General features: G+C 36.2%; 2 protein-coding genes across 2 annotated transcripts in view; both read right to left on the bottom strand.

Moving 5' to 3' along the window:
• LOC140154969 (agmatinase, mitochondrial-like) overlaps nucleotides 1-25031 on the bottom strand; it is a 498181-nt gene that overhangs the window by 244792 nt on the left and 228358 nt on the right. The window lies entirely within an intron of this gene.
• Nucleotides 4998-25031, bottom strand: part of LOC140154963 (protein unc-93 homolog A-like) — a 36703-nt gene continuing 16669 nt past the window's right edge. The window contains exons 2-8 of the mRNA XM_072177624.1: nucleotides 19315-19550; nucleotides 17897-18182; nucleotides 16797-16997; nucleotides 12136-12216; nucleotides 11106-11317; nucleotides 9945-10212; nucleotides 4998-9134 (exon numbers count right to left, since the gene is read on the bottom strand). Of these exons, the coding sequence (XP_072033725.1) occupies nucleotides 8977-9134; nucleotides 9945-10212; nucleotides 11106-11317; nucleotides 12136-12216; nucleotides 16797-16997; nucleotides 17897-18182; nucleotides 19315-19527 (1419 nt within the window). The 5' untranslated portion in view covers nucleotides 19528-19550 and the 3' untranslated portion in view covers nucleotides 4998-8976. The remainder of the gene's footprint in view (nucleotides 9135-9944; nucleotides 10213-11105; nucleotides 11318-12135; nucleotides 12217-16796; nucleotides 16998-17896; nucleotides 18183-19314; nucleotides 19551-25031) is intronic.

Below are 25031 nucleotides of genomic sequence, written 5' to 3'. Positions count from 1 at the left end.
ACAGACGAAAATCATGGACGGCAACGTTCACGTGAAATATGGTGCAGTATGATGTTTCAAATGAACTTATTTATTAATCTTCTATTGACATGATCAAAACACTTTATATCTTTAATTTCAAGCAAATAGAAAACGTGTACAGATATATGCATTGAAACACCAACGAAAAATTTGAACGAAAGAAATACAGCGTTGACTTATTTAAGTCATACATAAACACAATAAGGTACTTTTGAATAAAATAAAATAAAATAAAATAAAAACACGTCAGCAAAAAACAACACTTCAGTGAGTAACTTAGTAATATATACAATATTTTATTATTATCAGTTGCATTCTTTGTTATCATGTCGCATGTCGATGGCAATAATTAGAATATTCTCTCAAAAAAAAAATATATTTGTCAAAAAAAAAAATCAGCTGAATAATTGTTTAATTTCAAGCAAAATATTTCAGTAACTCAATCACGTGATTTATTATTTACAAAATAGATACAAGATTATTTACAACATAATCCTAAACCTGAATTTATACTCGATCGCTTTTGCAGAAAAGCGAATGGCACGCATGCTCAGTAGGCAAAACCGGTGCTGAATGCGGGGCTGAATGTGCAAACTGCGCATCGTTTTTGCATATATTGAGCATGCGTGTGATTAACTTTTCTGCAAAAACGATCGAGTATCAATTGCAATTGCCCTTTTCGGTAAATCCCATAATTCCTTGCAGTTAGAATCGATATGTCGTCATTTGATGTCACGCCGATGCGCACATCATTTAGCGAACATTGTTACTGCGCATTGCAAGTCGGCGTTACGTCAAATGACGACATCTCGGGTATAACTGCAAGGAATTGTGGGATTTACCGAAAAGGTATTATCATTTATACACTGTATATCCATTCTGCCACAAATACAGACGACAATACAAAGCCAGTAACAATGTCAGTCAGTCAACACTTGCCTTGCTTCTTATAAAAACTTCACAGATTATACAGATAAATACATAATTCCTTGAAGAGCAATCCTTATTCGTTTCATTTTAGACAATACTTTCAACAATTTCGGAGAAAATAAGAATACTGACACAAGCACGACAAGTAACATTTAGGCTAAATATATTTGGTGCATTGTATTGCTACCCTGAAATATTGGTCATAAAAAGGGCTCATCACTCGGCTCCTTGACAACAAAACAGGCAAATAGGCACGGACAATTGAAAAACACAACAATATTGCAAAGATTACAATATTTGTGTGTAACTTTTAGTAAAACATTTTAAGCAACATTTTTTTCAGCACAAAAAAAAAAAAAGAGACAATATTATGTGCAATTGAAGGGACAACAATTTTATCAAAGCAAAGATAAACAGATATATGATATACCAGATAATATTCTACACTATTATACTGCGAAGTGTCTTTGGAATAATCGGCAAGCAATAATTTTTATATCGACATTGCACTATTCCCTATTCCAGAAAAATACAGCACTATTTTTTTTAATAAAAAAATATTATCCTGTTTTGCCAAATGAGACATAGCTAAATCCTAATCCTTTAGTTAGTTGTAACTGGTCTTAATAAATTTTAATATTTTTGCAATTTGAGGAAAATGGGCCAAAATTGACAGTTTTATTACAATTGTAGTGACAAAATTCTAAGACTTGGCACAAGTCTAAGCATTCTTAGACTAAGAGTTAGCTTATTTTTAATATTTTATGTTATTTTTGATAATAAAATTGATTTAAAGATTAGAAAATGCGTTTTCCAAAAACTAGAATGCAAAATTTGAAATTAGTCTTTGTACAAGTCTTTGGGCTTCATTGTCATAATACACGAAAAACACCATAAAAATGCATGTTTTACCCTTATTTCCCATTGACCAAATATTAAAATTTGACTTTCATTGCCAGTTAGAACTAACTAGAGGATTAGGATTTAGCTATATGTTTTATTTGGCAAAACAGGATAATATTTTGTTAATCTAAAAAGATTTGTGCTGTATTTTTCTGGAATAGGGAGTACTTTGAACCGTCGTCCATACAGTGACATTCGCTACTACCCTCTGTATTTATACAAACCATACAACACAACCACATCGCATTGGGCTATAACCCTGCACCCCCTATGGAAGACATGACCTTAATCTTGAAATTCACACTCCCCGCGTGTGGAAGATTAAGGTAATGTCTTCCACAGGGGGTGTATGGATTTCAATTTGAATAGCCCATTTATAGATCCAGCACGGATCTTTCAGCTCTTTCGGCCTTACGTTCAGTGGCGTAGTAAAGGGGTCAAGGGGGTGCTACAACCCGTGGAACATCTTGTCCACCACCCACTTGTTGTATACTGGCCGCCGGTAAATATTTAAGGCTTTTTAGACCATTTTGACAATTATTTTACCATTTCCGTCAAATTTTCCCCTCCCTGAAAGTCACCATTCCCCATTTCCCCCTGCCCCCGGAAATAACCCTGCCTACGCCACCGCTTACGTTCCATAAATTACGGTATATCCTATGATGAGTGTAAAAGCTATGTATCGTATCAAGCCAAGCACAGCAAAAGAATCATCACGAAAACGGAACGCGTATTTACGCTCAACGCAAGTATGCGACTCGTGCATTGAAAAACGGCAAAGAGTAATGTCAGTTAACATAATTATATATAACTCTGCATTTATACTATAGGCTACTGTCAGAGGTAGCACCCACTTCACATACATATACAAAGAATTCGCCAGATATATAGAATCCAATAGTCAGGCATCAACTGTTCCCTCTTACATTTGTTTCAATATTTGTACACACTTTTTTTAAATCACAAGAACAAAAAGTATGTTACATAGTCATTTGTCTTATAAGGATAAATACCACAAATTGAAAGATTTGAGCCGGTTATACCAACTCGATGTGGAGAATAAGACAAAGACCAAGAAAGATAACTAGTGGCAAATGGTGGTCATAGACCACAAACCTAGCTGGGGCGTGTTGGTGTTGTGGAGGTATCTGACCCCTGCATAATGTTCCAAATATGTTCCCCTGGTCATGAGGTTTGTTGTCACCGAGTTTGAGTCCCGTACTCCTTACAGATGTCCAGAAAATGGAATTTTAAGATTTGATCCCAGATGATCTTTGACCTGACCCCTGCAAAATGTTCCAAAAATGTTCCCCTGGTCATCAAGTTTGTTGTCACCAAGTCTAAGCCCGTATCCCTTACAGATGTCCAGAAAATACATTTCTAAGATTTGACCTCTGTATGACCTTTGACCTGACCGCTGCAAAATGTTCCAATATGTTCCCATGATCATTAAGTTTGTTGTCAGCGAGTTTGAACCATGTACCCCTTACAGATGTCCAGAAAATGCATTTCTAAAATATGACCTCTGCATGACCTTTGACCTGACCCCTGCAAAATGTTCCCCTGGTCATGAGATTTGTTGTCACTGAGTTTGAGCCCCATACCCTTACAGATGTCCAGATAATGCAATTGCAAGATTTTACCCCTTAATGACCTTTGACCCCAATTCTGTGTGCAAGTGATGAGCGCTGGGTAAAGCCGATGCACATGTGTAAGTGACGTCATTGTGCTATGTAATATGTGGCAGAAGAAGCATTTTGAAGGTATTTGGTTATATACCAAAAATGCCCCTTTAATGACCTTTGATCCCAATTCTGTTTGCAACCTATGGGCACTGGATATAGCCGATACATATGTGCAAGTTACGTAATTGTAGGGTGTAACATGTAGGAGGAGAAGCATTTTGAAGTTTGTTGCCAGAAGAAGAAGAAGAAGAAGAAGAACTAGTGGCAAATGGTGGTCATAGACCACAAACCTAGCTGGGGCATGTTGGTGTTGTGGAGGTATCTGATCCCTACAAAATGTTCCAAAAATGCTCCCCTGGTCATGGGGTTTGTTTTCACCGAGTTTGAGTCCCGTACTCCTAACAGATGTCCAAAAAATTCAATTCTAAGATTTGACCCCAGATGACCTTTGACCTGACCTATGCATGATGTTCCATAATGTTCCCCTGGTCTTGAGGTTTGTTGTCACCATGTTTGAGCCCCGTACCTCTTACAGATATCCAGAAAATGAAATTCTACGATTTGACCCCAGATGACCTTTGACATGACCCTTGCACAGTGTTCCAAAATGTTCCCCAGGTCAGTAAGTTTGTTGTTGTGGAGTTTGAGCCCCGTACCCCTAACAGATGTCCAGAAAATGCATTTAGAAAATTCGACCTCTACATGACCTTTGACCTGACCCCTGCAAAATGTTCCCCTGGTCATGAGATTTGTTGTCACTGAGTTTGAGCCCCATACCCCTTGCAGATATCCAGAAAATGAAGTTATAAAGATTTGACCCCAGATAACCTTTGACCTGACCCCTGCAAAGTGTTCCAACATGTTCCCCTGATCATTAAGTTTGTTGTCACCAAGTTTGAGCCCCGTACCCCTTACAGATGTCCAGGAAATGCGTTTCTAAAATTTGACCTCTGCATGACCTTTGACCTGACCCCCGCAAAATGTTCCCCTGGTCATGAGATTTATTGTATCGAGTTTGAGCCCCATACTCCTTACAGATGTCCAGATAATGCAATTGTAAGATTTTACCCCTTAATGACCTTTGACCCCAATTCTGTGTGCAAGGTATGGGCACTGGGTAAAGCCGATGCACGTGTGTAAGTGACGTCATTGTGCTATGTAATATGTGGCAGAAGAAGCATTTTGAAGATATTTGGTTATATACCGAAAATGCCCCTTTAATGACCTTTGATCCCAATTCTGTTTGCACCATATGGGCACTGGATATAGCCGATACATATGTGCAAGTTACGTAATAGTAGGGTGTAACATGTAGGAGGAGAAGCATTTTGAAGTTTGTTGCCAGAAGAAGAAGAAGAAAGAAGAATCGGATAGCAAAACAGTACCTAGCTGGGGGTTTAAGAAAGAAGAATCGGATAGCAAAACAGTACCTAGCTCGGGGGTTGAAAACCCCCCAGCTAGGTAAAAACGAATGCAGTTAGAAAACCATGTAAGCGTAGGCCTACTTTGTTAACTTTTGTTAACGTTACATTACTATTGCTATGTTATACACTTTCATGGTTTGCATACTGCATATACGTTAGCTTACTTTCGTATATCTTTCTTGTTTTGTCTTGTTCCCCACATCAAGTTGGAATACCTGGCTCACAGACCCTATATATAAAGAATAGGGTCTGTGCTCAAATCTTTCAGTTTTTATATATTCTAGGTATCCTCTTATATCAATCTTTGAACCTTGTTGTGTTTTGTACCTCGGCCGTTATAGTATACACTATAGTACCACTAATTGCCTATAGCAACCTTGTTAGATTTATCACAAATCTTTCAATTTAGAGTGATACATTGAGGCATAAACATATTATACTTTTCATACTTTTTGAATTTACCAATTCTAAAAGTTGTAAGTCTGTTTCAAACTTTACTTTATATATCAGTATATATTCAAACAAATACAGGGAGAACTTCAGAAGCTGCTTACCTGTAAAACGGTCAATATTAATACAATACACATGATACATGCATGTACTATTTTAATTACCTTGATATTATACATCTTTGGAACCATTGCTAAATAAATTTGGTAAGCATGTGACACGATATAACGTGACTTTAGCATGTTTGGAACAATAACTTGAACAGTTCTTTGAACTTGTTGAAAAAGCAGCTAATTCATATATTTATTATGCAATGCATAAAATGATAACTGCAGAACGTGTATACTTTTAGCAAACTTCCTCAAAAACAGATATTGTAATTTTCTTTGCGAATTAGGAACAATTCAATATACCGGTATTTGAGTAACAGCAGAATATTATAAACCTTCAAACGTCAGCAATTACTCAGAAGTTCATTAAAAATTTATATTGAATGCCCATAATTTTTGATATAGTTTCGCGGAATCGTGAAATTATTATGGATTTTAAGGTAAAAGAAGTTAAAGAACGGCTAACGAATGCACCGTCCACGATGAGATCAGTGTTTCTAAAGGTTCTATTCAATGTTAGTTTGCTGAGATCCAAGATAACTTACAATACTGCAAAAACAGTGTTTAGAAATTTAACACCTATTCTTTTCTAAACACAATTTTGCCTTCACTTTGTAAACACGTTTAGAAGCTAAACATCATGTGTCAAATTTCTGAACATTGGTCAGTGATGGTGTTCAATTTCTAAACATCCATATTATAAACATAACTTTTCTAAGCACTTTCTTGCCTCCACTGTCTAAACACTGTTTTCACAGTGTAGTCAAACTTCTACAAGCACCCGTCTGAGGACCTCACAAGCCACTATTAAAAATAACCGGGCGAGTGCAGATTCCAATTTTCTCCCTATTTTCTTGCTGTGTTCATTGATTTATCATATGAAGCAGGCTAACAGTTACAATTATGTACGTAAAACAAACGTCAGCATAACAATTTGGTAGACATAAATGATTAGGATCAGGGTTTGGTCCAAACGCATCCTTAAATTTACTTAACCATATCCTAATGTTGAACAATCATGTATACTTTTACATCCTCATGATGACAACAGAACAACTTCCTTTGAATTAAAGTGTTTTCACTCTAACACCTGCAGACTTTAGAGTTTGCTATGGGTCCAATGATTACGCAGTTAGAACTAAACACCTATAGCGTTTAAATAGACATTTGGTTCATAAGCAGAATGTTTATTTTTCAGAGCAAATGCATATTCAAATACTTTGTGTGTTTATCTGCAAGTGCATAATTTAGTGTTCAAATTTGTCAATTTAGTGTTTATTTAGCTTTTTTTAAAAAGATATTACAAAGTAAACATATTAAAGTGTTTAAATATAAGTTTAAAACCTAAACATCACAGTGTACGCCTTAGTGGTTACGCTCATAGGCCTATCTAAAATTACGTCACATGGGATCGTTAGATCGAAGTATTCTAGAATACTTTGGTTAGATGAGCACGAAGACGTACGGATTATAAACCTGCCAATTGTCTTCTTCTACCAAGAAACCCAGAATTCCCGAAAGTTTCCACACGATTCCGCGCAACCATGAATCAGTATGAAAGCAAACTACAATAATTATTGCACACAAGTTTACTAACATAAACTAGGTTCAATTGAGATTGTTGAATACGTTAAATAGTATACTCCACTTCTGGTATTGGATTATATACAGTGTCTCTCCGTTAAAAATCACATGGATCAATTAATTTCACAGACATAATCATTATAAGAAAGGTAGATTCAGTAGATACATTGTCATAAAAACTAGACAAATTTTAGGATACAAAAGGCAGTACTGAAAAAAATATACACGGCCATTTATTTTACATGAGAATATAAGGTGGCGATTATATAGCACAACTATAAATTTTTGACTGACACATCATCAGTATATTTTAACCCATATAATACAACCACCCTGATTCAAGAGTTGCATTGATCACGCTGATTAGGAAATATATAAATTCTTATTTGGCAAACTTTATCCACAGATAAGGTCCACCTACAAATAACTATATACTATAAGTTTTTTTTCATCATGAACAATATGATGATGTTAAAAATTCGTTTAATTCTGAATATACCTATTTGTATTGGTACTTTTTATTTTCTGAGTAAATTTTGTGCAAATCAACTCCATATAACATCTTGTAGAGGTAGTATTCGAAGAATAACCGTACAATACATATATTTCAACGACACCAGTGGGCCTCTAATTAATACCCTACGCATTTAAGGTGGTACTACCTATACTCCTTGATAAATTTGTGACTATTTTTGCATTTTTCTCAAAAAATAATAACATACTGGTAACAAAAGTTATGTATATTATAGGGGCAAGGAATCCAGTAACTACACTGGAATTCCAGTGACTCAAGACAAGCGGAGCCGCTAGAATGTACCTCATTTCTTAACATATTATAATGAACCACTTGAATCACTGAAAGTTCAGTGAAGTAATTGGATTCCTTGCACCTATAATATACATAACATTTGTTACCAATGTGTAGTTATCTTTTGAGAAAAATTCAAAATTAGTCACAAAATTTATTAGGGGGTGTAGTACCACCTGAAATTACCACCTTTCCCCAAGGTATGAAAAGTCGAAAGGTTTTGATTATAAGTTTTGACTATAAAAATAAGTTTGGGTCACGGTCGAACCTCATTTGCATCGACTTACCATCTACGATAGAGGGCATTTATTGAACCTTTTTTAAAACATTGAAATACGATTGTTAGGTCAAGTTATGAAAATATTTTGTCTTAGTCTACTTTGTGGACAAACCGAGGTCCGCAAATTACCAATTTTTGTAAACTGCAATTCCAGGCGCGGTACCCTCCAGTTGTGTACCTATCAGAGCCATTATTTATGGGTTATATATTAGTATAGTGCTAACTTGCACGATTGCGAGTTGAGGACGTTACGGTTAACTCAAACACAGCCTTAAGTATTCCATGTATACCGGGTAGGTAAGTGCATAATATAGTATCAAGGGTCTATTTTCTATGGATAGTTTGTAGACTGAGCTATAATTGTCCCATTATAACTTGACTTGTAGCAAGCTATATAAGTTCACGCCAAGGAACAGTGATTTCAATAATATATACATCTTATTACTTTCGCCCTCTTGGACAAATCGAGATTATTTCAGACCCACGTGCTCTTTCACAATAATATCACTTACATTCAACCCTACACACCTGTTCCTCACACCCACACACCCCCACCTCCGTCTCATCTTGCCTCTGTCTGTCTGTCAGCTGCATGTGCATAGTTCAGTACACTGACTTCTCATCTGGTTTTAATGATCTACATGATTCAGTTCAACTTTCTCTCCGCCCGTCTCCGTACTAATATTATTTGATCCTCTCGAATCTGTTGTTTCCGCAGCGGTATACTTATCCGGTAACTCTGTCGAATTCCTGATCCGGAATTCAGTGAGGAAGTATCCGGTCATTCCGATTCAAGCATGGAGATTAAGATTGTCAGTTTGATCCACACACATAGGAAATTAGAATAAGCAAACGCGAAACAGAATCCAACAGATTCCCATAGACGATAATTTGAGAACGCTGCTTCTTGAACGAACGGAAACAGAACTCCATAAAATGCTGTAAATAAAAACGTACTGTATGTTAAAAGGCAGGTATATTCCTTTGCATATGTTAATATATCAATATTTCTATAGACCACGTAGACACGTTAGTGTTGATAAAAATACGCGTAAAATACTAACTAAGATGTGAAATATTTGAAATTTGTTTCATGTTATATGCTTCATGTTATATCATAATTATGTCCTTTCTCTGCAGAGATATGAAATCTTTTGTTTTTTATTTTGATATTGTTTTATTTCACATTTTATCTGCTTCAGTTTGCCTTTTGTTCAAATCACTCTTTTGTTTATCAAGCATTGCGATAAAGAGGACATTTCAATTTATATACACCCGTATTATGTAAGACATGACCTTAATCTCCCCCACAGCGAGTGTAGATTTCAAATGGAGTCGCCAATTCAAGTAGCGCCATTTGTAATTCACACTCCCTGTGTAGGAGATTAAGGGCATCACCAATTAGTATGTGAACCCTATATAACACGAGTCATCTTCTCGGTATCTTCCTGGACATCTCGAAAGCATTTGACACGATTGACGAAGTCATTCTCCTTTCGAAACTCTCTAATTGCGGTATTTGTGGAAATTTGGTTGATCTACAGATTTCGATATTAGGGCCCTCATTGTTTGTTTTATATACAAATGGTATTTTTATTTGTTATCTATGCTGATGACACCAATATATTGTTTACTTATTTATTTATTTATTTATTTATTTATTTTTACATGATTGCTACCTAGCTCTGCACTATCTGGTTGTTTTCTTGTTAGTTGCTAAGTGTGTGCAAATAAATTATCCAGACTTACCATTTAATTGCGTTTGCCAAATGGCATCCCCTAGGCCCCAGAATGCTGCCAACACAAAGAAAACTGGTTTTTGCCCTGCCGATGGCTCCCATACTACCATAACAATCACAAGCGCTACGTGTACCAGGGCGCCAAGCGCAAATAACGGAATTCGTCCGGTGTATTTCTCCACTCTACCACTCAGGAACGAACACAAGGCGTCCGTGACGCCAAAACATATCATAATGTAGCCGACCCATGCCACGCCAATTGTACAAGTGATGTATGACTGAGGAAAGAAAGCAATAATTAATTGTAAGAATAGTATGTGACAGTTGATTGTAAAGTGAAATACTAATGTTGTGTTTAAAAACGGCACTGTGTGTGTGGCAAACTCTGTTGGTGCCACACCACATCGAATTGCAATAATGCAGAATTCGGAAGGGGTCGGACAAAATTACATGAACAAGATTCCACTAGACTCTTCTGTAGTTTGGTCTTGCTTGCTTGTTAGTTTTTTGCCAATGGCATTTATAATGGAATACCCTTTGAAAACAATGGACAAAGAAACGGATTTAAGTGTGTTTCCATCCAGGCGTGTCAGAAATCGAACCGATCCCTCTAAACACAGAGAGCACCCTGACAAAAATCGTAACTAAGCAACTGAACACGCTGAATATATTAAATGTACACAAAAAGTATCCCATAATTTGCAAAACTAAACAATAATTCATGTTTTTATATATTCTCAACTTAAGACCTTGCTTCAGGTTACTGGCAAATAGGCTTAGAAGAGAGTTCAAAACCTCTCTCCGCTTTTGTGACACAAGATGACCTATTTGAATTTCAAAGAATGCCATTTGGCCTTCATAACGCACCAGCTACGTTTCAGCGCGCTATGCACGAAGTTTTGAGAGGTCTTAACTGGCAGTTTATCTATGTTATCTTGATGACGTCATCATTTTCGGTAATTCATTTTCTGAGCATTTATGTCATCTGAAACAAGTGTTTGGCCGTTTTCGTCAAGCTGGTCTAAAACTTCAGCCAAAGAAATGTTCATTTGGTCAGAGAGAAGTGAAATACTCACTAGTTGTCAACCCTCGATATATTGCATCTACTGAAAACATAAATTTACCCAATAAATTTTTTAGATTTTTTAGCTCATTGCAGGATTTGGCTTACTTTAGTGTAGTCCCCTTGAATAAACGCCTGCTCAAGACCACTGTATATTGTAATAGGGATCATCATCAGCAACCTTTTATCCATCATGAGTTTCATAGTAGCGCCGAATAACTCCATGGTATTACTGGATTGGTTTTCTTCACTCGGCTTGACAGGGACGAGGAAAAAAGCTACCGTTAGCATGGCAGCCATACCGCAAGCTGTATAGATACCTTGTGACAAGAAAAAAAAACCCCACATTATTAGGCATCTTCAAAATGTAGATCCAAAATTTCCCAATGGTGCAGTTATTTAAGGTGTCATTCTCTGTAAATATTGTGTGACACATTAAAGAATTCTTAATATTATCTACTGACATTCATGCACTCAGAACTGTTCAGAAGTAACTAGTGAAAACGTTCCAGGTGAGTGAAAAAATAGTGTAGTGTTGAAGTTAAAACTTTAATTCATAATAATAATACAGTTTGAAAAAGTGAATTTATGAATCTTTTGAAAACTCCAATTGCTTAAGTAGATAATTCATAATTGGGACCTGTTTAGTCAGGGGCCTTAGGCTAGCCATGCATGCACAAGGGTCCTTAAGAGCAGCCAGCCATATATGCTGAATCAATTTGTTTCTGATATGCTGAATCAATTTGTTTCTGGTTGCTTAGATACGGCATCTTTGTCAGCATTCTAGTTTTGGCATTGGCATTGGCTGTGCTCTTCTTTGTTTAGTATTTGGTATCATTTGGTTTTTGTCTGTCACACCAGAAGGAAGGTTTTTGTGTCTCTTTGTCCCATTATCTGTCTATGAGCAATTATAAGTGGTAACATCTATATACTTCTGAGCAGTTTTAGTAAAGAGAAGCAATAAGTCAAAAAAATAAAAAGAACACCGTAAGTCTCAGTAAACGATTGCATCTTAGCATATTCAAGGTATCCACTTGTATCATTTATTGATCCTTGGTGTGTTTTGTGTCAGGCCTCGTCCGTTGGATTCACCATTACCCACTTTTCCACCTTTAGCATTTATAAGTTTATTACCTACCTATAAGAATGTTTGTAAGATGCGCTTCTGGTTTATTTAATTCACAATAGTTAGTGCCATTTTCCTCAGTAGAACCGGTATCTGCAAATGAAAATGCAATCTTATTTTATTTTTAGCAAGACAGGTGTCAAATCAAGACAGGGCGGTCCTTTTCTACACTGCAAAATTCTCAGAACATTTCGGATGCGTTCTGTGTGCGTCTAAAGTATTCAAGATGGAAATCTTTTGATGGCGATTTCATGATTAAGCCCTGGAATAATATCAAGTTAGTTTGAACAAGAAAATACTGCAGTCTGGATGAGTGTTTCCAAAGACGACGATATTAGAATTACGCTGTTCGTAATTAAGAGGGCCTCTATAACAAAGGTGTATAAATAACAAATGTTGGTAAATACAATACCGTATGCATTGGACGCGTTCTAGAGGCGTTCAAATTTATCTGAACACCTCCCGAACGCGTCCGATGTGTTCATATGTAACAGCCTTTGAACACATGGACATGTTCTGATTTTTATCGTTTTATCTTTGGAAACATTTATCCCGACATCTGCGGTATTTTCTTGTTCAAACAGTATCTTCAACCCACAAACACTTAGATAAAGTAAAATAACTTAATATTATTCCAGGGCCTAAGGTCCGTTCATACTACGCCGCAATTGCTTTGCGATCCCGGTTTGCGATGCGATGCGTTGCCGCACTGCACTACTGCATTACGATATCGCAATAAAGTTAAGTATATTTTAACTTGGAAATGCGACAAGTTGCGTTGAGTTGCGGCAAAAAGTAATCGATATATTGGCAACGAACCGCACCGCAATTGCGGCGTAGTATGAATGGACCTTAAATCATGAAATCGCTAAAAAGATTTCCATCTTGGATACTTCTCACGCACAAAGAATGCGACCGAAGTGTTCTGAGAATTTTTCGTACATTCTGTACAACTATTTACATTTCGTCCGCGAATGCAAGAACGCCGTAAGTGACAATGCAGGAATACAAAACATTTCAGCATTCTAACGGGCCGCAGATACGATCCGTAATGTCCATAATATTTTGAGCACCCTGCAAGCGCACAGGTATTATTTGAAAGTGCGCCCTCGATATTTAATGATCATGTTGTTACATTACTTTTGTATATCGTCGATCGTGGCGATCGCAGCCTTTGCACAAAAATCAAGAAACAATTTTAGGGGACTAGGCCACAATTCAGGTTATTGCCAAAATATCAGCATGCAGTGTAGTGTACTATTTAATCCTGACAATGACTCAAGATTGTGTGACCGGTGTCGTTTTCAATAATAGTTCCCCAGAATTTCCATAACCATGATAACTTATATCGTTTTTTATGTTTTATCTGGACACAAGATTTTGGACACCACGATGTGAAGGACTTTATAACAATCAGGCTTTTGCTTCTTCTTGCATCGCCTCCAACTTATTTTTATTAGTCCAATTTTGTTACTTACATGGGTATACATTTTAATGAAAATAAAATGAATATGAAATGAAATGAAATAGGCCAAATTTATGTGAAAATCTCATTTGAACTGCATGCATGCAGGCTGATGGAACACATGTCTATTATATTACATATGCCATACAGTTGTTAGAAACCCCGCAACAGATTTTACAGAGCTACATATTTAATTAGAATCACATATTGAATCTATTTCTACATTTGTTGTAACGCTTGAAATCTTGTCATAATTATCTTGCAGAGTGAGTGAAAGAACATTTCAGAACAAGCAGAATTCGATCCGGGGCTTTCTAGATTTCCGGTTGAGAGATTTTAACCACTTGTCATCACTGTGGTTGACATCGGAGATTAAGCAAGTATGATTATCTCTCCCTCGAGTATCTCTGCGGTCGTCAAAGCATGATTCACTATATCGAGGGGAGAGAAGCAGAAAGCCTTAACTCACAATGGTTTTCATTGTGAGTTAAGACCTTTTGGTTCTCAACCCTCGATATAATCATACTTTAACCACACACACTCAAAGAACTTTATATATAAGGTATTTGGGTGTAATGATAATTTAACCCTAAGTTGATTTTACGCGATAAAGAAGCTTACTTCAAAGAGTATGTATATGTAGGGCACAATCATGTACACTTCGTATCACAGAGCATTAACATCATTTTTATGAATAGCTTTTGACTGTGATCCTTCTGAATGTCAAGTGCAAGCATGCTTTCATTTGAAATGCGCGCGTTTTTTGAAGTGGTTCTTGGCATATCTTTGTTCAGAACCACCCCGTATTTAAAAAAGATATTTCGCAGATAGAATAAAAAGATTCCAAGCTGTTTAGATTTGCAATATGCGATTCCAAATTAATTCTGCAACTCTATACTGGTTTCCTGGGACACACTATTGGACTTCTGCTCTTGTGTGGGTATCAATGTATCGTTAATTTGTTATTCAAAAAGGAGGAGCAAAGTGGTTTCCCTTTTACTAAACAAAGACAAATAAAGCACACACTGGTTTCCTGGGACACACTATTGGACTTCTGCTCTTGTGTGGGTATCAATGTATCGTTAATTTGTTATTCAAAAAGGAGGAGCAAAGTGGTTTCCCTTTTACTAAACAAAGACAAATAGAGCACACACATATGAACATGAATACAACGCCAAGTTCCCGGGTCTGTCTTAGTTTGGAATAAATGTCAATTAATATGATTAAAGCACTGCTCGACGAAATACTGACCATGTTCTATACTAGTAACATTAACTACAATGCAGCAAGAAATACAGACACCATGATGATTTTGGAAAAAATAACAAGACGGACACCCCCTCCCTCCTCTATGTGAAACGGCAGTAAAGGTTGCAAAATAAAATGCTCGATCACCATTATATCAACTTCGCTTGTGGCCGGTGCTTCGAAGACCCGTCCACGAAAGCGGTCGTATATATCATAATTAGAAAATCCCGACGGAACATGTTGTAGGGCCAAAAATATTAATTCAGCTATACATACTTTTATGCGATGTGATGTTGACGTGTGATACTGTGTGTATTGTGCGCTATAACTACCAACTTTTACAATGTTCACATCACATTTGCACAAGATTCACCGATTTCACTTACCAGCATCATATGCCTCAAAAGAATCTTGAAATTTGACAAGAGGATGTTTTATGTGAATTTATTATTAAAGTCTATAATAATACTGGATCTTCCTGGTTTCAAGATCATTCGCCTCTTTAAGGAAAGTGATTTGAAGTGACAGGTGCCCTTTTCAATTCTAAGCAAATCCAAGCTGCATGTATGAGCAATTTGGGCAATTCCACGGTTTTTGGAAGATAAGGCGGGTAACGAGTAACCGACATGATATCCTTTCCGTCTCATACGAAGAGACATCTGGATTCCAAGATATCATTCCAAGGGCGAGAGAGGACACAGTTTGGTTACTCGCGTTACCTACCTTTGTCCCAAATCAGTGGAATTTGTGTGTCGTTCATCAGACGTTACAGGAATGCTTTCGAATTAGTGTCTTAGTACGAGATACTTTAAGGGTATAACATGATACTAGGTATATGTAGATACATAATATAGAAATATTTAGAGTTCGAACAGATAAAATATGATAGCTAATACAGTATACTACTATGTCAAATATTGCATCTGAAAGATCCACGTGCCTTTTTTAATTAATAGTTTTAATCAAGTAATTACATGGCTGACCTTATCATGTGACGCAGTAAAATGCTAGGAGACAAATATTGCTTCCGTCAGAGACAGACAGCTGCGCAAACTATGCGATCGTAACGTATACGTTGGTGTAATTTTGATTTAATAGGTTCTTACAGAAGCTTACAGAAAAAATATCTTAGCTATATCAGGTAAGTGACACAATTAGAAACGACCTGTATCTTGCTAAGTTGCTTTGTTCGACTGGCACAAATAACTTTATGGCTATCGGACCACTCAGATGTGTTTATTAGTGGCTAAAGATTTCTTCACTTAATATTTTAAGTAAGATTACGATTGTCTGAGATCATGTGATACCTCTCGTTGAAAATAATGCATTGTGACTTGAATGCTATAATCTTAACAGCATTCAAATAATATTGTATCACATACCTGAGACAATCGTTCTGTAAATCGCAGCTACTAACCTTTGCCCTTATGTAATCATGCTAGTCACTATCTAGTATCCCAATCAGGCTACAAAAGTGAGGAATTCATGGTCTTGTTTGATAAAACGTTTATAGATCTTCTTAAATTAAATTTGCACTCTTCTCAATTTAAAGAGTCCCTCTATAAATAAAACAGCTAAAGAAAGAAATGTATCCGATATACATGATAAGTAACTTAAGATGAGGTCAGTGAGTGTCTTACGGATTAGTCCAGGAACATTCCGCAACCCCATTTTATACATAAATACCGCAAAACCTCGTCTACAAGCATATAGAGTGCTTTGATGATTGCTAAATTAATCCAAGTACCATCCATCGAAAAAATTAAAAATTCAACATTATGGAGTTTTAGCAAATAAATTGCAAATACAAGCATATCCAAACTATTGTAAGACCAATCTAATGTATTGGCATATTTACGGCTGCTTCGTATTAATTTAGCTTTCATCAAAAACACTCTGTATGCTTGTAGACGAGGTTTTACGGTAGGTATGACCCATCCCATGCACAGCCCGTCCTTACCAGTATAACAATCTTTTGCACCGCATTTGAACACTCCGTCGTCTCCTGAGCCTGTTGAATTCTTGATATCTTGTGAGAACACTAAAGATGATATCAGATTGCCCAGCACTTGACTGGACTGGAAGAACAGGAAGAATACTCCAAAGAATCGGTTGACAATGGCGTCTCGCGTCTCTCTCTTGATAACTGCATATCTCATACCTGGATTGAAGCAAAGACATCAAACATCTTTTGAATGAAATCGTGTTAATTGTTTTCAGGCGTAGTATGTCATATATATAGTGGTTATATCAGCAGGGATATTCTGTAATTGCGTCAAAACTTTAAGAAGAACATACTTTCATTGTGTCATTGTGCAAAGTGCAACGTGTGATGAGTAGTGAGTATCTAATATTATACTAATGAAAGTATTGCTTTCAAGAAACACGGGCATAGATTTAAGATTATCGGAATACCAAACACTTCCAATAGTTGCGGGGAATGTTACGTCAGACTATGCATGTCAAAAGTATATTGTGTAAAAAAGTACGACTGTTTTTAAACCGTATTTCCGATATATTTGACATTCTAAAGTTGCGCTTTCTTTGGTGTGAAGTCTGAACCCTCACCTACCTATAGCCCTCCCGCCCTCCCTCCCCCACCAATCTATGTTGAGTGTCTAGAGAGGGCATGACCAAATAACCAGATTGCAACATAGAACGAGGGATTGCACATTTGAAGTGCCCACGTCAAAGTGTGCCAACAATTTTGAACGGAATTGTATAGTACTATAAAAACTATCACCATGATCACAGCGTGGTAGGTTTTATAGTATGATTTAATGTTACTGTACCATAAATCATGTAACGGTGTCTTTAACACATGAACGGATCTTCACTCCATAACATACACTAATCAGACACTTCTGATCTGAAATGGAAAGTAAAAGAGCGATTTATAACTCCTCTTGACGAGTCACTAACACATATGAACTTTATGGCACGGCCACTGGTTCAAACAGCTCTAACGAGGACTCTTCCAAAGCTCTTCCTGAGGAGACCAGAGGAGCAGCTCTTCACCACATTTCAGAAGACAGTGTCTGGCTAGTTATAAGCACTTACCTATTGTAGTAAGATAAGTACATTTTGCTGACCAAAGTGGTGCGGCTCCAAGCCCTACCAAAATTGACGCTGGGATTACAGTACCCCAGCTTGGATAAAGATTTGCTATCATATACAATGTGTAACAGCACATGGAGCCAACAAGTGTCCATTTTAGCCCAAGATGGCGGATGACGAAGGAAGGAACGAAGATGGCAGAAAATATGAGAGTAGCATAGATAATGGCTAGGGACGCAACACCTAAACCTTGGTCGCAGTTTATACTGCTTTGAAGATTTGAAATACCCTGTAAAAATAGAAAAGAAAAGATTGTATCAGAGAATGTCAATGTTACCTACACTCTAACATTTTTAAACACCGTCCAAATATGAACGGCAGGGTTCAAGGTGGACAGGTGGTGTTCTAGGTTTGTTCCACTATTGAACACTGGAAGTTCACACCTAGAACACCACCTTGAACACTGCCGTTCATATTTAGAACACCACCTTGAACACTTCCGTTTATATATATGGTGATCAAGAACTGTTACAAAAAATTGTGGGATTAGGCTTTTATGACGGGAGTGTATAACAATTGGTACGTTTTTAGCGGGTTCGCCGTCGGACAAGTTTAGAACTGTCAAGCTTTCGTCAGGAGTAGCTCTGACTTTTTCAGGACAAAGTACCTATAAGAATGAGACATATAATAATAGGCCGTCCTTTACCCACTGGTGGCTCTGAAAAGAGCCGTTCACTGAAGACTGTTCCTGTCAACAGAGAACAAGCAGATCTCGCCTATCTGCTAGTGTGAAAGGTTTGGTGGTTCTGAAAAGAGCCGTTCACTGAAGACTGCCCTTTGTCAACAGAAAACAAGCAGCCCTCGCCTTTCTGCTAATGTGAACGATCTGCTTGATCACTGTTGACAGGTACATTCTTCATTGAACGTAGGCAAGGGGCGACCTACATGTCTCTTTCTTAGGTACTTTGTCCTGAAGAAGTCATAGCTACTCCTGACGAAAGTTTGACAGTTCTAAGCTTGTCCGACGACGAACCCGCCGCAAACTTACCAATTGTTACAAAAAAGGGTGTTTAAAAAAGGTGTCATCAGGCGTCCAACATTTTAGAGTGTACTTATAAGGACGACACTGCGTTTCTTTTAATAAAGACCGATATAACCCAGTAAAAGTTAATGCATATTTTGTTTTGGACAGATCCTGAATGAGAGCAACATTGAGAGCTAATGAAGAAACCCTAAAATAAATACGATATGGCCTGTTTCTTTTCTTTTTACACAAATTCGTTTACACAAGAAAGTTTGCCTAACTTTTCATTTATTTACGCCTTTAACCAAATCCGGATGTTTTTAACGACTACCATCGTGACTACATTACGATATATTTTAGCAGATGCACCTGACACTGATAAATCGTAATTAATTACCTGAAATGCTGTAAAAAGAAATAGAAACGCTGCACTGACGCAAATCAAATTACGTATGATTTTGCCGCTACTCCAGTCATCTTCAACGCGACTGGGCTTGGTGTGGGCCGGATCTGTGCCATTGGCTAGTTTTGTCTTGGAGTTGCCAAAAGACACATTGCCATCTGAAGGGTAGTGGCCGTTTGGGCGGGAATTCATCTCCGCGTCTGTCATGGTGGTGTTGGTTTATTATTATTCTGTGAAAAGAGAGTTACAATAGAGAAAACAAAATTCTGATTAGTAATAATATACCTACTGTCCCAAAAAAGGTAACACGCATGTAGATAAATTTAAATGAACCGCATTTACGATGGTACAACAAAACGATGACAAATTTTCAGATATTATTTATTCATATCCGTCTTGTAAGTATTTCGTATCTTAAAAACAAATTAACTTAGGAGGGCAAGACGACTGGGGTATATCGTATTAACAAAAGTTTCAAGAACTTAAAATAATATTTCGCCCACATTAATTTTGCCCCCATCCGGGGTATATTCCGTTCTACCCATGTATATACATGTACATCTTTCTTTTTTAACTGTTTCTATTCGAAAGTAAATCAAATATGTATGTTTTTGTGCAAATATTGGCATTATGCATGGCTCCGAATAATGGAAATGCAAAATCATCCTATAAAATCAGTAATTCAACTGTGGTATTTCAATGGCTTAATCACCTTGTTTTAATTCACGGCTGCTCTTAGCAACGGAAATAAAATCATCGAATTTATGAAAATGTCAAATGCAAGCTGTCACAGATTAATTTGTTTTGTCTGTGTTGTTTAACACGTTTAAAGAGGGGTAACCCTACATTGGTTTAGGATATGGATATGGTAACCACAATTCGCCCGTTTTGTCACAACTTCATCGCAAATACATTGATAGTATTAATGTGAAAAATATGATCTATTAAATGATACAAAAACTGTAATTATACGAAACGATATTAAAACAAATAGTCAGGGTAAGTGATAAACAGTATACGGTATAACATAAAATGATATCAACATATGTCAGTGTTTACAAAAGTACATTCAGGTTAATTGTGTTAATGTAACTTAATGATGATGCTTTGATGATGAAACGAATGAATGAATGAATAAATAAACGAATGAATGGACTGACTGACTGAATGGACGGATTGAATGAATAAATGGAATGAATAAATCGAATAAATAAATAAATAAATAAATAAATAAATAAATAAATAAATAAATAAATACATAAATACATAAATAAATAAATAAATAAATAAATAAATAAATAAATAAATAAATAAATAAATAAATAAATAGGCCCTAAATAAATAAATAAATAAATAAATAAATAGGCCGCTAAATAAATAAATAAATAGGCCGCTAAATAAATAAATAAATAGGCCAATAAATAAATAAATAAATAAATAAATAAATAAATAAATAAATAAATAAATAAATAAATAAATGGCCTAAATGAATGGAATGGAATGAATGAATGCAGGTGCATATACGTTATTTTAAAAGGCATAATATGAAATTAATGAATGAAAGTTAATTTAATATGCAGGCCGTGTCGTGTCAGCTTGTATTTCCACGTGTAGGCCTACCATAATCGCCATTTAATTGCAGCTGCTATATATAGCATACCCTGCAAACACGAAACGTTTTACAGAAAACGTTTAAATGTCGGGTTTAGGGTATAAAACCGTTTTATTAACATTCAGAAAACATTTGTGAAAAGTTGATGCAAAACATTCTAACATAATAATGTGAAATATCATTTTGCAAAAATGTTTGCCAAAAATATTTTGCAATGACATTATGACATAAATAACATATTTAAAATTTTGTTGTAGTATTCATATGATATATATGTATATACGTTTTAAAATAGCGTCCTGCCCTTTATATAAAACCTGACATTTAAATTTTATTAAAACCTTTTGATCAAAACCAAAACTTATAACATGGTGGTTATATTAACGTTTTGTGTTTGCTGGATTAGGGATGGGCAATCAGATGTATCAGATGTTCATAACAAATCATGAAATGTGGTGAAAGAGAATTAGAGCATATATGAATTTGTAAAATAAGGTTTTAAATATATTTTATATTTCAGATTCAAAGTTTAGGAAAACTGCAGCAAAATAACACTGCACAATTCTTATTCTGACATATAATTGGTAATTGGTATATCGCTCATTCTACAAAATCCGGTGCCAATAGCCTTTTTTTTCCATTCTTTGGTCCACAAAAACTTTGTCGAGCATTTAGGGCATCAAATATGTTGTTTTTCTGGTAGAACTCAATGAGATCTACACGGACATATATAGTTTTCCATACTTTAAATGCTTTCTTCAGCCTGATTAACTCTCGCAAAGGCTCAAAATCGCTAAAAATGCGTTTCCACTGCTCAAGTGTCACATCTAACCATGAATATTTTCTTTGAATAAATGCGATTTCTTGACATATTTGTTGTTTTTTAATTAGATAACCCACCATCATATTGTTTATCAACATTACTTTTTAGTGATTAAAACGTCTTTGTGTAATTCTAAAATAAATTGCACTTTCCACCAAAACGCTGTGAGCTACGTTACCCTTTTTAACACACGTTATTGGAAAGAAGTAAAACAGATGTATCAATGTAATTTGCGGTTTTGAAAGGAAACACTTATAGGTTTTTTAAAATCACAGTAAAAATCGTGATGCTGTAGCATTTTTGGCATAGAAATGTTGTAAACATTGAAATTTCGACCGACCATGTTAAGATTGGTGAGCTACGTTACCAGGATTCTATAGTATGCACTTGTATTACATGTACTTCCTAATAATATGTGAAAGCTACTAGTGGTCGAACCCCATTTATATTAGAATTAACCGACATAACCTTCTAACGTTCGCAAATCACATTAAAAACATTAAAAACCAGTGAACTACGTTACTGTGAGCTACGTTACACACTCCTTTATGCATCTTCAAAACTTCTATGAAATGGTGAAATCTATTTTACATTTCACTCAAGTGATCTTTAGTTTGCTTTTTATGACCTTGGATTGAGTAAAACCAGCCCATTTTATAGTCGGTAACGTAGCTCACATTACATTGAGTTTTAGTGTTAAAAAACATCATGACTTCCTGAAAGAAAAATATGCAAGTGGTGTTGGCAATTTTGTACATCTGAAAGTAGTGATACATTTACACTTAAAAAACACAAAAAGCAGGTCTTTTTGAACAACTTTTAATTTTTCAATTTTTTTAGTGGATTGGCACCGGATTTTGTAGAATGAGCGATATATATATTAGTCTGTAGTCATGCTGTTCAAAAGCATTTCCTGATATGGAGATATTAGCTGATATTGTACGTTATACTCCATCCCTATTGATAAACTTAGTAGGTTTAACAGCTGGGTTCCCTCTGAAAGCTTTTTGCAATTTTCCACTCAAATTTCAAGATAATACAGGTGTATCAAAATGATTGGTACCCATCAATAACCAGTGAGCATAACCAAGACTGTCACATCAAAGAGCAGCATAATATCCACTATATTTGTAGATTTATGTAATGAAAGGTCATAAAACTTCAAATTGTAGTCATTTCAAGAGGATCTAATGTTGGCTTTGTTAGACATGTTAGAAGAAGCAGGCTTTTCATTAGACAACAAAGCTGATGGGTACCAATCATTTTGATACACCCTGTATAACCCATTATGCAGATATTTAAGGAAATCGAATCGGTCAAAAGGAAATCGAATCGGTCAAAAGTTTCTCCATAAAATAATAAGTATTTATAATTTTTGGCCCCACACAAATGTGGGGCTTAAGTTATCATCCACATGGTCGTCTGTTTGGCTGGCTTGCTGTAATAACCGATCAACTTCAAGGTGATAGTATATGGTGGCCTGGTGTGCTGTGTAGTTTTGTGTCATGTTATTGGCATTAATGAGCTTATTTGCATATTTTGCCTACATTTTCATTAATCCACTCTGCAGCTTAAACGCAATAACCTATGGATCAACTTCAAACTTGGTATGGTGATAGGATATGGTGCCCTGATGTGCTGTATAGTTTTGTGTCATGGGTTATATTATTTGAATTTACAAGCTTGTTAATTACACGCATTTGTGTGGGGACCACCTTAATTACGAACCGCGTAATTCTAGTTCCCCGATAGTTTTCGATTCTTTAAAATATTAAACTTATCAGTCTGGGAATATTATTGTATAAAAACAGATTAAAATATGCACACAGAAAAACACGTAATATATACTACAAAATAGTGTTATATCACGTCCTTTGTTTCATTTTAAATGTCGAGCCTTGATTAAATAGAGAACTAAATGAAATGACATATTAATTATGGGAGGCCCTACATTTCAAAACTGTCATTTGCAAATTTTATGAAACAAGTGACCGTCGAGGGCGATATAACCCAGTTTCAATCACCTTCGGTGCAACTATATACAAGCTCAGAAAGCCTACGTTATTCTTGCATAACAGGTTACAGTTTGGTACCGTGCAGCTCGCACTATTTTATATAAATGTTATTAAAACTTATGCTACGACGAGCGGTGTTAGGACTTTTTAAGGAGTGGGGGATTTCAAGGGGGAAAACTTTGACGAAAATTGTCAAAAATGGGCCAAAAAGTACGCAAGATGCATAAAAATCTTAAATATCAGGACGACCAGCATCCCGCGGGTGGGGGAGGGGAGGAGCAAGAGAGGAGCAAGACTTCTCACAGCGGGGGGCTCCCCCCTCCCCTCCCCCTTGGCAACGCCACTGGCTACGGTTCTGATGCAGATGTGTGTGTCTTGATGCCATAGATGTAGAGGTCATGACATCCAACATTGCCCAATGAAAATCATTTCACAGCGGAGAAAGCCGTATGTATTTGCAAATCGGAACCTCTAAAATACATCAACCAAAATTGAATGACCGACCCCTAAAACCGCCTTTTCATCATGTCTGTGTTGTGAACATGTACATAAATATTGATCAAAGTAATTGTTTGAAATCAATGTGTCACAATAAACGACTTCAGTGAAGTTCAATCATTCTCGTCGATTATAATCCACGTACATATATAGGGAAATCAACGGATGCTTGTAATCATGACTGTATATAAAAATAATGGTATCAATAAAAGTTATATCATCGCTAGCGATGAATATTATAGGCAGTATTGGCTAAAGGTTCTTTATCCAAGAAAACGATTTTTAATACCAAAAAGGGTTAACACTATACCTTTTATTTTTCTTAACTTTGTGATGAGTCGATTGAGTCCCTGAAGTAATTAATGAGAACGTCCCTAGGTCTATTTAAATAAGGTTATTTATAGAACTTTTTAAGGTTCTTTATGGAACCTTAACACTGCTTAGGGCTCTGCATATAGTGGCGGCGTGCGGCAACTTTTGTTGCGTTTGTCGCGACGAAAAACGCACACAAACATAGAACTGTCTTCATAGCTATAGGCCAATTTTCCATAGTGTTTTCCCTGCGATAAAAATTTGGAGATACGATGGTATCACAGTCTATAGGCCTAACAATAAAATAATATTCGTAATTTCGCGCGTACTTGTAGAGATATTATATGTCTAAATGATCAGCTGCCTTCATCAAGGCCTAAAGTACACGGTGCCCCATGCATCACTTTCAACCTCCTCGGGCGTATTCACACATGAGATCCAAAAGTAGACA

The sequence above is a fragment of the Amphiura filiformis genome, chromosome 6 (assembly GCF_039555335.1).
Source record: "Amphiura filiformis chromosome 6, Afil_fr2py, whole genome shotgun sequence".
Lineage (NCBI taxonomy): Eukaryota > Metazoa > Echinodermata > Ophiuroidea > Amphilepidida > Amphiuridae > Amphiura > Amphiura filiformis.
The sequence above is the reverse complement of the archived record's forward strand: the minus strand, read 5'-3'. Positions and strand labels throughout refer to the sequence as shown.